The sequence below is a fragment of the Triticum dicoccoides genome, chromosome 7B (genome assembly GCF_002162155.2).
Source record: "Triticum dicoccoides isolate Atlit2015 ecotype Zavitan chromosome 7B, WEW_v2.0, whole genome shotgun sequence".
Lineage (NCBI taxonomy): Eukaryota > Viridiplantae > Streptophyta > Magnoliopsida > Poales > Poaceae > Triticum > Triticum dicoccoides.
The window spans coordinates 529,471,367-529,485,289 of NC_041393.1; the positions used below are offsets into that span (position 1 = coordinate 529,471,367).

At 43.9% G+C, this 13,923-nt stretch overlaps 1 protein-coding gene across 1 annotated transcript; it reads left to right on the forward strand.

Moving 5' to 3' along the window:
- Positions 1-11,236: 11,236 nt before the first annotated feature.
- On the forward strand, positions 11,237-13,431 carry LOC119336279 (protein MONOCULM 1-like). The gene has a single exon (XM_037608274.1). The coding sequence runs from the start codon at positions 11,679-11,681 to the stop codon at positions 12,966-12,968; it is 1,290 nt and encodes a 429-aa protein (XP_037464171.1). The 5' UTR covers positions 11,237-11,678; the 3' UTR covers positions 12,969-13,431.
- Positions 13,432-13,923: the final 492 nt, after the last annotated feature.

A 13,923-nucleotide genomic window follows, 5' to 3' on the forward strand; every position in this document is an offset into this window, starting at 1 on the left:
GTTGTTGATGATCAACAATGGGTTTAGCATCAGGTTCCATATTAATCTTGTGCTGACAGAGAGTGGGACTAGTGCCCTTAAGATCATCAAGAGTATACCCAATAGCAGCACGATGCTTCTTTAGAATTTTGAATAATCTTTCTTCTTCATGTTCTGAAAGGTTAGCACTAATAATAACATGATATATATTTTTCCCATCGAGATAAGCGTATTTCAAAGTGTCAGGAAATTGATTTAATTCAAACACAGGATCACCTTTAGGTGGAGGAGGACCTCCTAGAGTTTCAATAGGCACATTGTGTTTGAGCAGAAGTCGTTGTTCAAAGAAAATTTTATTTATTTCGTTCATATGCATATCATTTTCATGATCTAGCAAATATTGTTCTAGTGGATCAGTAGGAGGCATGGCAATAGAAGCAAGACCAATTATTTCATCCTTACTAGTTAATTCTTTCTTCGGAGGTTGTTTATTAAACTTGGAGAAATTAAACTTATGAGACTCATCACCAAAGCTAACACCGACCGTTTGTTTTTCACAATCTATTTTAGCATTAACAATGTTCAAGAAAGGTCTACCAAAGATAATGAGACAAAAATCATCTTGTGGGGAACCAAGAACTAGAAAATCAGTAGGGTATTTTATTTTACCACACAAAACTTCAACATCTCTAACGATCCCAAGTGGTGTGAAGGTGTCTCTATTAGCAAGTTTAATATTAACATCTATGTCTTCTATTTCAGGGGGTGCTATGTCATTCATAATTTCTTAGTAAAGAGGAAATGGAATAGCACTCACACTAGCACCCAAGTCACATAAACCATGATAGCAATGATCTCCAGTTTTAACTGAGACAATAGGCATGCCAACTACGGGACTATGTTTATCTTTATCATCAGGTTTGGCAATTTCTAGCAGCTTAATCACAGAAGTAAATAACATGCACATCAATATTTTCTACCACGAGATATTTAACCATAGCAACACTAGGTTCTACTTTAATTTTCTCAGAAGGTTTAGGTGCTTTAATATTACTTTTGCGAACCACAGTTGAGACCTTAGCATGTTCCTTCATCCTTACAGGGAAAGGTGGTTTTTCAGTATAAGATGTAGGCACAACTGGATCAACATTGTAAATGATAGTTTCATCTTTAAACATGATCGGTTCTTTGATTTCTTCTGTAATAGGGGGGTGGTATTTAAACCATTTCTACTTAGAGAGATCAACATGAGCAGCAAAAGATTCACAAAAAGAGGCTACCATCTCAGAGTCAAATCCATATTTAGTGCTAAACTTGTGAAAAGCATCGGTATTCATAAAAGACTTAATACAATAAAATTCAAGCTTACAACCTGACTCTTTACCTTCGTCGAGTTCCCAATCTTCAGAGTTGCATTTAATTCTTTCTAAAAGATTCCACCTGAATTCAATAGTCTTCTTCATAAAAGAACCAGTACAAGAAGTATCGAGCATGGATTCATCATCACGAGAAAGCCGAGCGCAAAAATTCTGAATAATAATCTCTTTTGAGAGCTCATGATTGGGGCATTAATATAACATTGACTTAAGCCTCCCCCAAGATAGAGCAATACTTTATCCTTCACGAGGCCAAAAACTATACATATAATTCCGATCACGATGAACTAGATGCATAGGATTTTTTTTTTGTGGAATTCCAATTTCAATCAATTCCAGTTCCAAGATTCAATATCATCGCATAGCCTACACCATGTCAATGCTTTTCCCTTCAAAGATAAAGGGAAAACCTTCTTCTTAGATTCATCTCCGAGCAAGCCTGCAAGCTTAAATAATACACAAATTTCATCCACATAGATCAAGTGCATATCAGGATGTTTGGTTCCATCTCTTGCATAAGGATTAGCTAGCAGTTGTTTGATAACCCACAAGTATAGGGGATCATTTGTAGCCTTTTCGATAAATAAGAGTGTTGAACCCAAAGAGGAGCTAAAGGCAGAACAAATATTCCCTTAAATTCTATCGACCACCGATACAAATCTACGCACACTTGACGTTTGCTTAACCTAAAACAAGTATGAAACTATTTTGCAACAATAAAACTACGAGTACTTTGCAATAATAAAACTATGAACAAATTGCAAGGCAATAAAAGTGGATACCTTTTGTCAACAAGAAAGTTATTTGTCCCTAGGCCATCAATAACAAGTACCAATACTCATTCTTGTAATTATATATGAGGGAGAGGCATGATCTAGCATAATTTCTCTACTTGGATCATATGCACTTATGATTGGACCCTTAGCAAGCATCCGCAACTACTAAAGATCATTAAGGTTGTGAAACCCAACCATGGCATTAAGTATCAAGTCCTCTTTATCCCATACGCAACAACTCACCTACTCGGGTTTAAGCTTATGTCACTCTCGTAACCCACCATAAGCGAATCATGAACGTATTGCAACACCCTACAGCGGGGATCCCTCACGTTTGCACGAGACAGAGGGCAGCGTAGGACAGCACCATAAATAAAATATACATTCATACCAACCAAGATCAGGATTAACCCACAGGACAAAGCGGATATACTCAAACATCATAGGATAGCCAAATATCATTGGGAAATAATATATGGAGTTGAGCACCATGTTTAAGTAGAGATTACAGCGGGTAGAAGGGATGTTACACCGTTGCATAGAGGGGGAGAAAGTTGGTGTTGATGGTAGCAAGATTGCTGATGTAGATCGTCATCACGATCCTTGCCCTGGCGGCACTCTGGCACCACCAGGAGAGAGGGGGAGAGAGCCCCCCTCCTTCTTCTCCTTCTTCCTTGGACTCCCCCCTAGATGGAAGAAAGTTCCCCCTCTAGTCCATGGACTCCATGGAGGCGGAGGGGCAGGAGCCCCTCCAAGGTTGGATCTCCCTCTCTGTTCTCTTCTGTTTCACGTTCCCCAGATCTGGTCGAAAACCGTTTCTTATATCCCGGGAGATCCGTAACTCCGATTGCGCTGAAATTTTAACACGATTTTTCCTGGATATAAGCTTCCTTGCACCCGAAGTAGAGATCCAACCGACATAGGAGGAGGGCACAACCCACCAGGGCGCGCCTGGCCCCTGGGGCGCACCCTGGTGTCTTGTGGGGGCTGTGGGCCCCCGTTCGCGTTGATTCCAAGTCCCAAAAATCACCTATATTCCAAAATAATTCTCCATAAATTTTTATCGCGTTTGGACTTCGTTTGATATGGATTTTCTGTGAAAAAAAAAACATGCAAAAAAATAGGAACTAGCACTGGGCACTGGATCAGTAAGTTAGTCCAATAAATCATAAAAATTGTTGCCAAAAGTATGTAAAAGTTGTATAATATTGGCATGGAACAATCAAAAATTATAGATACGACAAGGACGTATTAGCATCCCCAAGCTTAGTTCCTGCTCGTCCTCGAGTAGGTAAATGATAAAAAAGATAATTTTTGATGTGGAATGCTACCTATCATAAACTTGATCATATGTCTAATCAGGGCATGAATATTAAGACACAAGTGATTCAAAGCAATAGTCTATAATTTGACATAAAGACATCAATACTCACGCATCCCAACAAACAATCATGTCTTTCAAAATATCAATGCTAAAGAACGTTATCCCTACAAAATCATATAGTCTTGTCGTGCTCTGTCTTCCTAACAAAAAGTATAAATCATGTACTACCCCGGTGTCAGCCAAGCAATTGGTTCATACTTTTAACACGCTTCAACATTTTCACTCTCACGCAATACATGAGCGCAAGCCATGGATATAGCACTATGGGTGGAATAGAGTATGATGATAGGGGTAAATATGGAGAAGACAAAGAAGTAAGAAAGTCTCACATCGACGCGGCTAACCAACAAGCTATGGATATGCCCATCAATTGATATCAATGCGAGGAGTAGGGACTGCCATGCAACGAATGCACTACGAGCTATAAGTGTATGAAAGCTCCATATGAAAACTAAGTGGGTGTGCAACTAATCCTATAATGAAATGTTCCCACTAGTATATGAAAGTGACAACATGTGAGACTCTCCATATGAAAAACATGGTGCTACTTTGAAGCACAAGTGTGGAACTAGAATGCCCCTTCTCTCTTTTTCTTTTATTTTTCTTCTTTTTTTCCTTTTTTCTTTCATTGTCCGGAGTCTCATCCCAACTTGTGGGGGAATCATAGTTTCCATCATCCTTTCCTCACTGGGGCAATACTCTAATAATGAATAATGATGATCATCACACTTCTATTTACTTATATTACTCAAAAGAAATAAAAATTACAACTCAATACCTAGAACAAAGTATTACTCTATATGAATGCCTCTGGAAGTGTACCAGGGTGTGCAATGATCTAGCTTAACATGTATAAAAAATGATGAACGGTGGCTGAGCCACAAATACTATGTCATCTATATGATCATGCAAAGAAATATGACAATGAATGCTCAAGTGATGAAAACGGAAGTGGTGGAAGTTGCATGGCAATATATCTCGGAATGGCTATGGAAAGGCCATAATAGGTAGGTATAGTGGTTGTTTTGAGGAAGATATAATAAGGTTTATGTGTGACAGAGTGTATCATATCACGGGGTTTGGATGCACCGGCGAAGTTTGCACCATGACTCGAAATGAGAAAGGGAATGCACTGTACCGTATAAGCTAGCAAATTGCAAAAAGGTAAGAGTGTGTATAATCCATGGACTCACATTAGTCATAAAGAACTCATATACTTATTGCAAAAGTTTATTAGCCCTCAAAGCAAAGTATTACTACGCATGCTCCTAGGGGGAGGTTGGTAGGAGTTAACCATCGCACGCCCCTGACCTTCACACAAAGATAGAAAATCAAGGATAAATTGTGCTCCAACTTCCCGGCATAACGGGAGACTATACGTGCATGCTTCGGGAATCACAAACATTAACACCAATATCTTACTAAACACGATCATCCACTAGTACCTCCCACATATTATCATCTCTATATCGCAAAACTATTGCAATGAATCAAACATATCATTTATATAGGCATCATGTCTGAGACAAGTAGACCGACTCCTGCCTGCATCTACTGCTAGTAGTCCACCCATCGACCGCTATCCAGCATGCATCTAGAGTATTAAATTCATAAAAATTGAGTAACGGCTTAAGCAAGATGACATTGTGTAGACAAAAGAAATCCAAACAAAATGAACAAACCCCGTTGTTTTCCCCTAAATGGCAACAATACAAATACATGTCTTGTCCCTACTGTCACTGGGATATAGAGCACAGCAAGATTGAATCCATTACAAAGCACCTCTCTCGTTGCAAGATAAATCAATTTGGTTGGCCAAACCAAACAAATGGACCGAAGAGAAATACAAAGCTATAATAATCACGCATAAAAGAATTCTGAGAAGACTCAATTAATAATCATGAATAATCTAATCATAAACCCACAATTCATCGGATCCCAACAAAACACCGCAACAGAACATTACATCGAATAGATATCCAAAAACATCGAGGAGAACATTGTATTGAATATTAAAGAGAGAGAAGAAGCCATCTAACTAATAGTTATGGACATGTAGGTCTGTGGTAAATTACTCACACATCATCGGAAGGGCAGCAAGGTTGATGTAGAAGCCCTCTGTGATCGATTCCCCCACCGGCACAGTACTGGAAAAGGCCTCCAGATGGGATCGCGGAAGAACAGAAACTTGCGACGGTGGAAAAAGTATTTTGGGTGGCTCTTTGTTGGTTTCCTGATTTTAGAGAATTTATTGAGGTGGAATTAGGTCAGACGGAGCCACGAGGGGCCCACAAGGCATCAGGGCATGCCTACCCCCCTAGGCGCCCTGTTGACTTGTCGTCCCCTCGTTTGCCTTGTGGTCTCCTCCCAAAACTTCCAGGGCCATTCTTGTCCAGAAAAAAACGTCAAAAAAGTTTCATAGTGTTTGGACTTGGTTTGGTACTGATTTCCTGGAAAACCAAAAACAGGCAAAAAAACAGCAACTGCCACTTGGCACTAGGTCAATAGGTTAGTCCCAAAAATGGTAAATTTCATATAAAACATCCAATATTGATACTATAATAGAACGGAACAATAAAAAATTGAAGATACATTGGAGACGTATCAAATTGTTTCACAACTCACGTCACCTGCAACACCATAGCCTAATGGTGTGTCCGAACATCGTAATCATACTTTAATGGAAATGGTTCGTTCTATGATGTCTTACCTGTTTGCCACTATCATTTTGGGGTTATGCATTAGAGACAGTCGCATTCACTTTAAACAGGGCACCATCTAAATCCATTGAGACAACACCGTATGAATTATGGTTTGGCAAGAAACCTAAGCTATCGTTTCTTAAAGTTTGGGGGTGTGACGTTTATGCCAAGAGGCTTTAGCCTCATAAGCTCGAATCCAAAGCAGAGAAGTGTGTCTTCATAGGATACCCTAAAGAGACCATTGGGTATACCTTCTATCACAGATCCGAGGGAAAGATCTTTGTTGCCAAGAATGGGTCCTTTCTAGAGAAGGAGTTTCTCTCAAAAGAAGTGAGTGGGAGGAAAGCAGAGCTTGATGGGGTAATTGTACCTTCTCTCAAATTGGAGAGTAAGGCATCATAGAAAGAAGTTCTCGTGATGCCTACACCAATCAGAGAGGAAGCTAATGATGATGATCATGAAACTTCGAATCAAACTACTACTAAACTTCGTAGGTCGACTAAGACACGTACTACACTAGAGTAGTATGGTAATCCTATCTTGGAAGTCATGTTGTTAGACAGGGACGAACATACAAACTATGAAGAAGCAATGATGACCCCGGATTCTGATAAATGACTTAGGGCCATGAAATCCAAGATAGGATCCATGTATAAAAACAAAGTATGGACTTTGGTGGACTTGCCCAATACCGGCAGGCCATTGAGAACAAATGGATCTTTAAGAAAAAGACGGACGCTGATGGTAATGTCACTGTATATATAAAGCTTGACTTATTGCAAAGGGTATTTCGACAAGTTCAACGGGTTTACGATGAGACTTCCTCACCCGTAGCGATACTGAAGTCTGTTGGAATTATGTTAGCAATTTCCGCATGTTTTGGGTACGAAATCTGGCAGAGGGACTTCAAAACAGTGTTACTTAAAGGTTTCCTTAAGGAAGACTTGTATATGATGTGACTGAAAGGTTTTGTCGATCCTAAGGATGCTAATAAGGTATGCAAGCTCCAGCGATCCATCTATAGACCGGTGCAAGCATCTTGGAATTGGAATATACGCTTTGATGAGGTGATCAAAGCTTTTTGTTTTATACGAACATATGGAGAATCTTGTATTTACAAGAAAGTGAGTGGGAGCTCTGTTGCATTTCTAATACTATATGTGGATGATATAGAATTTATGGTAAGCATAAAGGGTTATTTGAATAAGAGTTTTTCAGTGAAAGACCTGGCTAGAACTGCTTACATATTGGGCATATAGAGATAGATCAAGATGCCTGATAGGACTTTCACAAAGCACATGCCTTGACAAGGTTTTGAAGAAGTTCAAAATGGACCAATCAAAGAAGGGGTTCTTGCCTATGCTGCAAGGTGTGAAGTTGAGTAAGACTGAAAGCCTGACAACGATAGAAGAAAGAGAAAGGATGAAAGTCTTCCCCTATGCCTCATCCATAGGCTCTATAATGTATGCCATGCTGTGTACCAGATCCGATGTGCCTCGCCATAAGTCTGGTAGGTAGGTACCTGAGTGATCCAGGAGTAGATCACTGGACAATGGTCAAATATATCCTTAAGTACCTAAAGAGGACTAAGGACATGTTTCTCGTTTATAGAGGTGACGAATGGCTCGTGTAAAGGGTTACGATGGAAGCTTCGACACTAATCCGGACTCAAAGTCTTAAACCAGATACATATTTATTTTGAATGGTGGAGCAGTGAGCTGGAGTAGCTCCAAGCTGAGTGTAGTAGCAGCATCTATATGTGACATAGAGATTTGCAAAGTACATATGGATCTGAATGTGGCTGACTCATTGACTTAACCTCTTCGACGAGCAAAACATAATCAGCACCAGAACTCCATGGGTGTTAGATTCATAACTATGTAAACTAGATTATTAACTCTAGTGCAAGTGGGAGACTGTTGGAAATATGCCCTGGAGTCAATAATGAAGATGTTATTATCATATTTCCTTATTCATGATAAATGTTTATTATTCATGATAGAATTGTATTGATCGGAAACTTAAATACATGTGTGAACACATAAACAACATTGTCTCCCTAGTGAGCCTCTACTAGACTAGCTCGTCGATCAAAGATGGTTAAGGTTTCCTAACAATAGACATGAGTTGTTATTGGATAACGGGATCACATAATTCGGAGAATGATGTGATGGACACACCCAACCATAAGCTTAGCATATGATCGTTTCACTAAGTTCACTTTGTCGTAGCTTTCGTAATGTCAAGTATTTGTTCCTTAGACCATGAGATCAAGCCACTCCCGGATACCGGAGGAATAGTTTGTGTGCTATCAAATGTCACTTTGTAACTGGGTGATCATAAAAGTGTTCTGTGGGTATCTTCGAAGGTATTTGTTGGGTTACATGCATCAAGACTGGGATTTGTCACTCCGTGTGACAGAGAGATATCTTTGGTCCCTCTCCGTAATACAACATCGTAAGAAGCTTGCAAGCATGTGACTAATGACTTTAGTCACGGGGATCTTGTATTATGAAATGAGTAAAGAGGTTTGCCGGTAACGAGATTGAACTAGGTATGGAGATACCGACGATCGAATCTCGGGCAAGTAACATATCTAAGGACAAAGGGAATTGCATACGGAATCCAGAACATCACGAGGAGCTCTGAAATGGTCTGGAGGTAAACATTTATATATGGAAAGTCATATCCAGGGTTCCAGCAAATGTTCAGGATTTTCAGTATTCTACCTGGAAGGTTCTTGAAGATTCCAGAGTTGGGACCACCTGCATGGGGGGACCCACATGGACGTGGGTAGTGGGGAAAAGGCCCCACATCCCTGGTCTAGGCGCACCAAGATCCCCCTTAAAAGGAATAGGATCATATCCCGAAGGGATAAGATCAAGATCCCTAAAAGGGGGATATTGACCGGTGGGGAAGGAAAGGAGGGATTTCCTTCCTATACCCCCTTGGCCAACGACCCTAGGGGCTTGGAGGGCAAGCCACCAGCCCCCTCCTCGCCTATATAAAGGTGGGGACGCGTAGGGGGTAGCAACCCTTCCACCCTTGGCCGTCGCCTCTCCCGTTACTCCTTCATCTCCTTCGTGTAGTTCTTAGCGAAGCCTTGCTCGGAGTTCTGCTGCAGTCACCACCACCACGCCGTCGTTCTGGTTCCGATCTCGTCTACCACTTCTCCCTTGCTTGGTGGATCAAGAATGAGAAGGCGTCACCAAGCCGAACGTGTGCTAAACTCGGAGGTGCCGCATATGCGGTGCTTGGATCGGATTGGATCACGTCGCAAGTATGACTACGTCAACCACGATCTTTGGATCGTTAACGCTTACGGTATACAAGGGTACATAGACACACTCCCCACCTCTCGTTGATGTGCATCTCCTACATTAGATCTTGGGTGTTACGTAGCAATTTTTTGATTTTCATGCAGCGTTCCCCATCACAATGTTCTTAAATTCCAGTAAGCACCATTGGAAATTGTACCGGCTTCATAAACAGCCTTAATAACTTTGAACAATCTTTGCAAGAGACGGACTTCTAGAGAAACTGAGTAACAGATCTATTAAGACCACTGTACATATCCACCTGGAGACAAGAGAGGGCTTCTGTTTTTTTATAGAAGATCAGAAACGAAGAAGATAGGACCTTTTCCACAGGATGTACTTGGAAAGAATTTGCCAAAGTGTACCACTTGGAAGTAGGTATGGAAATGTCCCTCAGACTAGGTGGAAAACCAAAACGTCACCTCCGGGTATGTTTGAGCACTGATCCAATAACTCATCCATGTAAGTATTATGGCAAATATCGAGCAATTTTAACTAACAACATTTCACCCGGCTGAAACAAAACAGTTTATAGACAACATGTAGGTTACTGAAGGGTGCAGAGTAAGCTGGGAAGAGATGTGGCTTGTCGTCGGCCTTGTTGATCAAATTGGGATGCTCGCGGACAGTTACAATGCTGGACCAAGAGATTATCTGGTCCTCACCAACAAGACTTAACGAGATTTTGCCCTGCTCATTCCATTTTTCTGGCCCAGCCACTAACCACACCACGCACTGAAAACTTCACTCTCCCCTCAGAACAAATATTGTCTCTAGCAATACGAGCGAGAGAAAAAGGCATTAGAATATAACTAAAACTCAAGCTAACACAGATAAAACCAAATGAAACAACTCACACAGTAACATGCTAGAGTGAAAAAGACAACCCCGCGAGTGTAGAACGGCACCGCCAAGCATGCGTTAGCCTCTAGTGAAAATTAAGGCTAACGCACGTATCTTCCCCCGACCTCAACCAAGCACGCGCATCAAATTTTTCTATCATAGCTTACCACAGAGCTAGTTAAGGTTTTGGACGGTATTAAAATACCCAAAAACCTGGAAAAAAATATCAAAACCACACACGTGCAATATAATATGATCCAACAGAGCGATTTAAAAAATACGACTGTATGTGTCCTAAATAAAAAGACAAGTAGTTCAATATATATTTATTTTGCAGTGAGCTGAAAAGTTTTCTTTTTGTTGAGGACTCGTAAATGCATATTTTTTCAATCGCTCCATTAGATCATCTTATGACATTAGAGTGATTCTCCAGTATTTATTTCATATTTTTTGAGTTAAACCGTCAAAAGCTTAGCGAGACTTAACAGATTTTGTGGTCAGATGTGATAGACGCAAGTTTTACCTATATATAGAGAGAGAGAATCACCTCAAAAACATTTGAGACAACATACATATATCCAATGATCACCACTAAGCTACCACAAAATCCAATTCGCCCTAAGCTAGCAATAGCCCCCTACTACACGCAGGTGTCCATTCATCTATCTAGCCGATCTAAAGCTGCCACTAATTAATAAGTATTTCTAGATGCAGCAACTAGTAGCTAAGCTCTAGCGTATGAACCTCGTCCATGAGCCCACCATTCCTTGGAATGTTTCAGATTCCCCTCGCGCTTTAGCCCACCCAAATCATCCTCGCCACAGTCCAGGGGATAAAAGACAACGCCACCCTCGCCACCACCTTTCCCCTTCCCCCTCTACATAGTTAGAGAGAGAGAGGGATTGTGAGGAGAGAGAAAGCAGTACTACTGGTGCCGAGCAAAATACCTACTTTCCCTCCCTCTCTCATCTGTGAGTTTGCACAGTGCATCTAGTAGGCTATGGCTGGCATTATTTGTAGTAGCGTAGCTGGTTGCTGGTGATGGTGCTGCTGGGTTCTCCCCTCTCACTCACTCACACAAGCTAGCTAGCAGCAGCAGCATACTTGTGTATTTTTGGCAGATGATGTCCTGTCAAGGAAGCTGCGAGCCCAGATGCTGCTGGACGTGCGCCCTCATCGTCCCTATTAAACCCCCCCAGAGATGCGCGCCCTCATGCTCCGTCTCCGTCTCCGTCTTCTCCTCCACCTCCGACCGCTCACGACGCTCCTAGTCCCAGGGCGCCGCGAGCGAAGAAGAAGACATGATCGGCTCACTCCACTCTTCCTCGTCCTCCGACACCGACAACAACAACAACAACAACAGCAACGCCGACCTCAGGAACAGCAGCGGCGAGGGCGAGGGCGACGCTGCCTTGCTGGGCGGCGGCGGGCGTGCGCTCGCGGCGGCCCCGTCCACGCGGGACCTCGTGCTGGCCTGCGCCGACCTGCTGCAGCGCGGGGACCTCGCCGCCGCGCGCCGCGCTGCCGAGATCCTCCTCTCCGCGGGGTCCCCGCGCGGCGACGCCACCGACCGCCTCGCGTACCACTTCGCGCGCGCGCTCGTGCTCCGCGTGGACTCCAAGGCCGGGCTGCCGTTCTCCCCGCGGCCACCAGCTGGGACAGCGCCGGCACCGTCTGGGGCGTACCTGGCGTTCAACCAGATCGCGCCGTTCCTGCGGTTCGCCCACCTGACGGCCAACCAGGCCATCCTCGAGGCCGTGGAGGGTTCGCGCCGCGTCCACATCCTCGACCTCGACGCGGCGCACGGCGTGCAGTGGCCGCCACTCCTCCAGGCGATCGCCGAACGAGCCGACCCAGCGCTGGGCCCGCCCGAGGTCCGCATCACCGGCGCTGGCGCCGACCGCGACACACTCCTTCGTACAGGCAACCGGTTACGCGCTTTCGCCCGCTCGATCCACCTCCCTTTCCACTTCGCCCCGCTCCTCCTCTCCTGCGCCGCCAGCACGCACCACGTCGCCGGCACGAGCACCACCCCGAGCACCGCTGTCACGAGCCTGGAGCTACATCCCGACGAGACGCTGGCCGTGAACTGCGTGCTGTTCTTGCACAAGCTCGGCGGGCAGGACGAGCTCGCAGCGTTCCTGAAGTGGGTGAAGGCCATGGCCCCCGCCGTGGTGACCGTCGCCGAGAGGGAGGCGAGCGGAGGAGGGATCGACCCCATCGACGAGCTCCCGCGCCGTGTTGGCGTGGCCATGGATCACTATTCGGCGGTGTTCGAGGCGCTTGAGGCGACGGTGCCGCCGGGGAGCCGGGAGAGGCTGGCGGTGGAGCAGGAGGTCCTCGGCAGGGAGATCGAGGCCGCGGTGGGCGGCACAGGCGGGAGGTGGTGGCGCGGGCTCGAGCGGTGGGCTACCGCGGCACGCGGCACTGGGTTCGCCGCGCGGCCGCTCAGCGCGTTCGCCGTTTCGCAGGCACGGCTACTGCTGCGGCTGCACTACCCGTCGGAGGGATACCTGGTGCAGGAGTCCCGCGGCGCGTGCTTCCTCGGGTGGCAGACGCGGCCGCTGCTGTCCGTGTCGGCGTGGCAGTAGGTGCCATTGGCGCGCGCGCCTTCTACTCTGTGGTCTGTGCATGCATGCATGCCGGCGACTACGAACAGTCGACGACGGTGACCTAGGGTTTGCTTGCTCACTGCCTTCTATATAGAGCTTATATATATGAACATGATCGGCACTGGTGCAATAATATTGTCTGCTTAATTAGTAAGATTTCATGGTGATTTGGTTGGAGGAGGAGCTATTGGATTAAGTGTGCCAAGAGGAAGAAACCCTAACCCTAGCTAGCTATCAGCATGATGTTAATTTTTCATTGGCTGCCCAGTTGGTTGGTTATTTACTGTTGATTTAAGATTGGAAAGCTTACAAATGCATGGGGATCGCATTGGATTAGAGGTGTCAAAACTTGTGAGGCTGCTACAACCGTAAAAGTACCAATTTCATCTATTTTTCCTCTTTCTTGGTTGTCCATTTCTCGCTTAGTTCGTGTTGGAGTAAAGTTTTACGGAGATTTTGTCGATATGATTGTTGGACCTAATGCACCAGTATATATTTGTTAATTAGAATTTTGCGGATTTGTTGCTATTGCTTCTGTTCACAACACATTGCCATGATATTTAAGTGAGATGTGTGATCTTGCAAAATGGATCCACCATGAACTTTTTGCGACCACCAATTATTTTATTCTATGAAAAGGAAAACTTTATTCATTTGTATAGTTAATTTCTTGGGCATGGAGATCAGGAGGAGGATCTTGTAGCTCTATAGCTCACTTGCACGACCTCGTTATATATATAATCTGACATTTGACTTGAATGTTGTTGCTTGATGCCGTTATTTGCATTTATAACTAATCATGCGTGCTTTGCCCAGCACTAGCCATAAACTAGTGTCCGTTATTTTTGTTAGGTTGTTTATGTGGTAGTAATGATCACTCCTGTGGTGTGTTGCAACTTGCAGCAGTCTAACAAATTAATATATGTAGGCATTT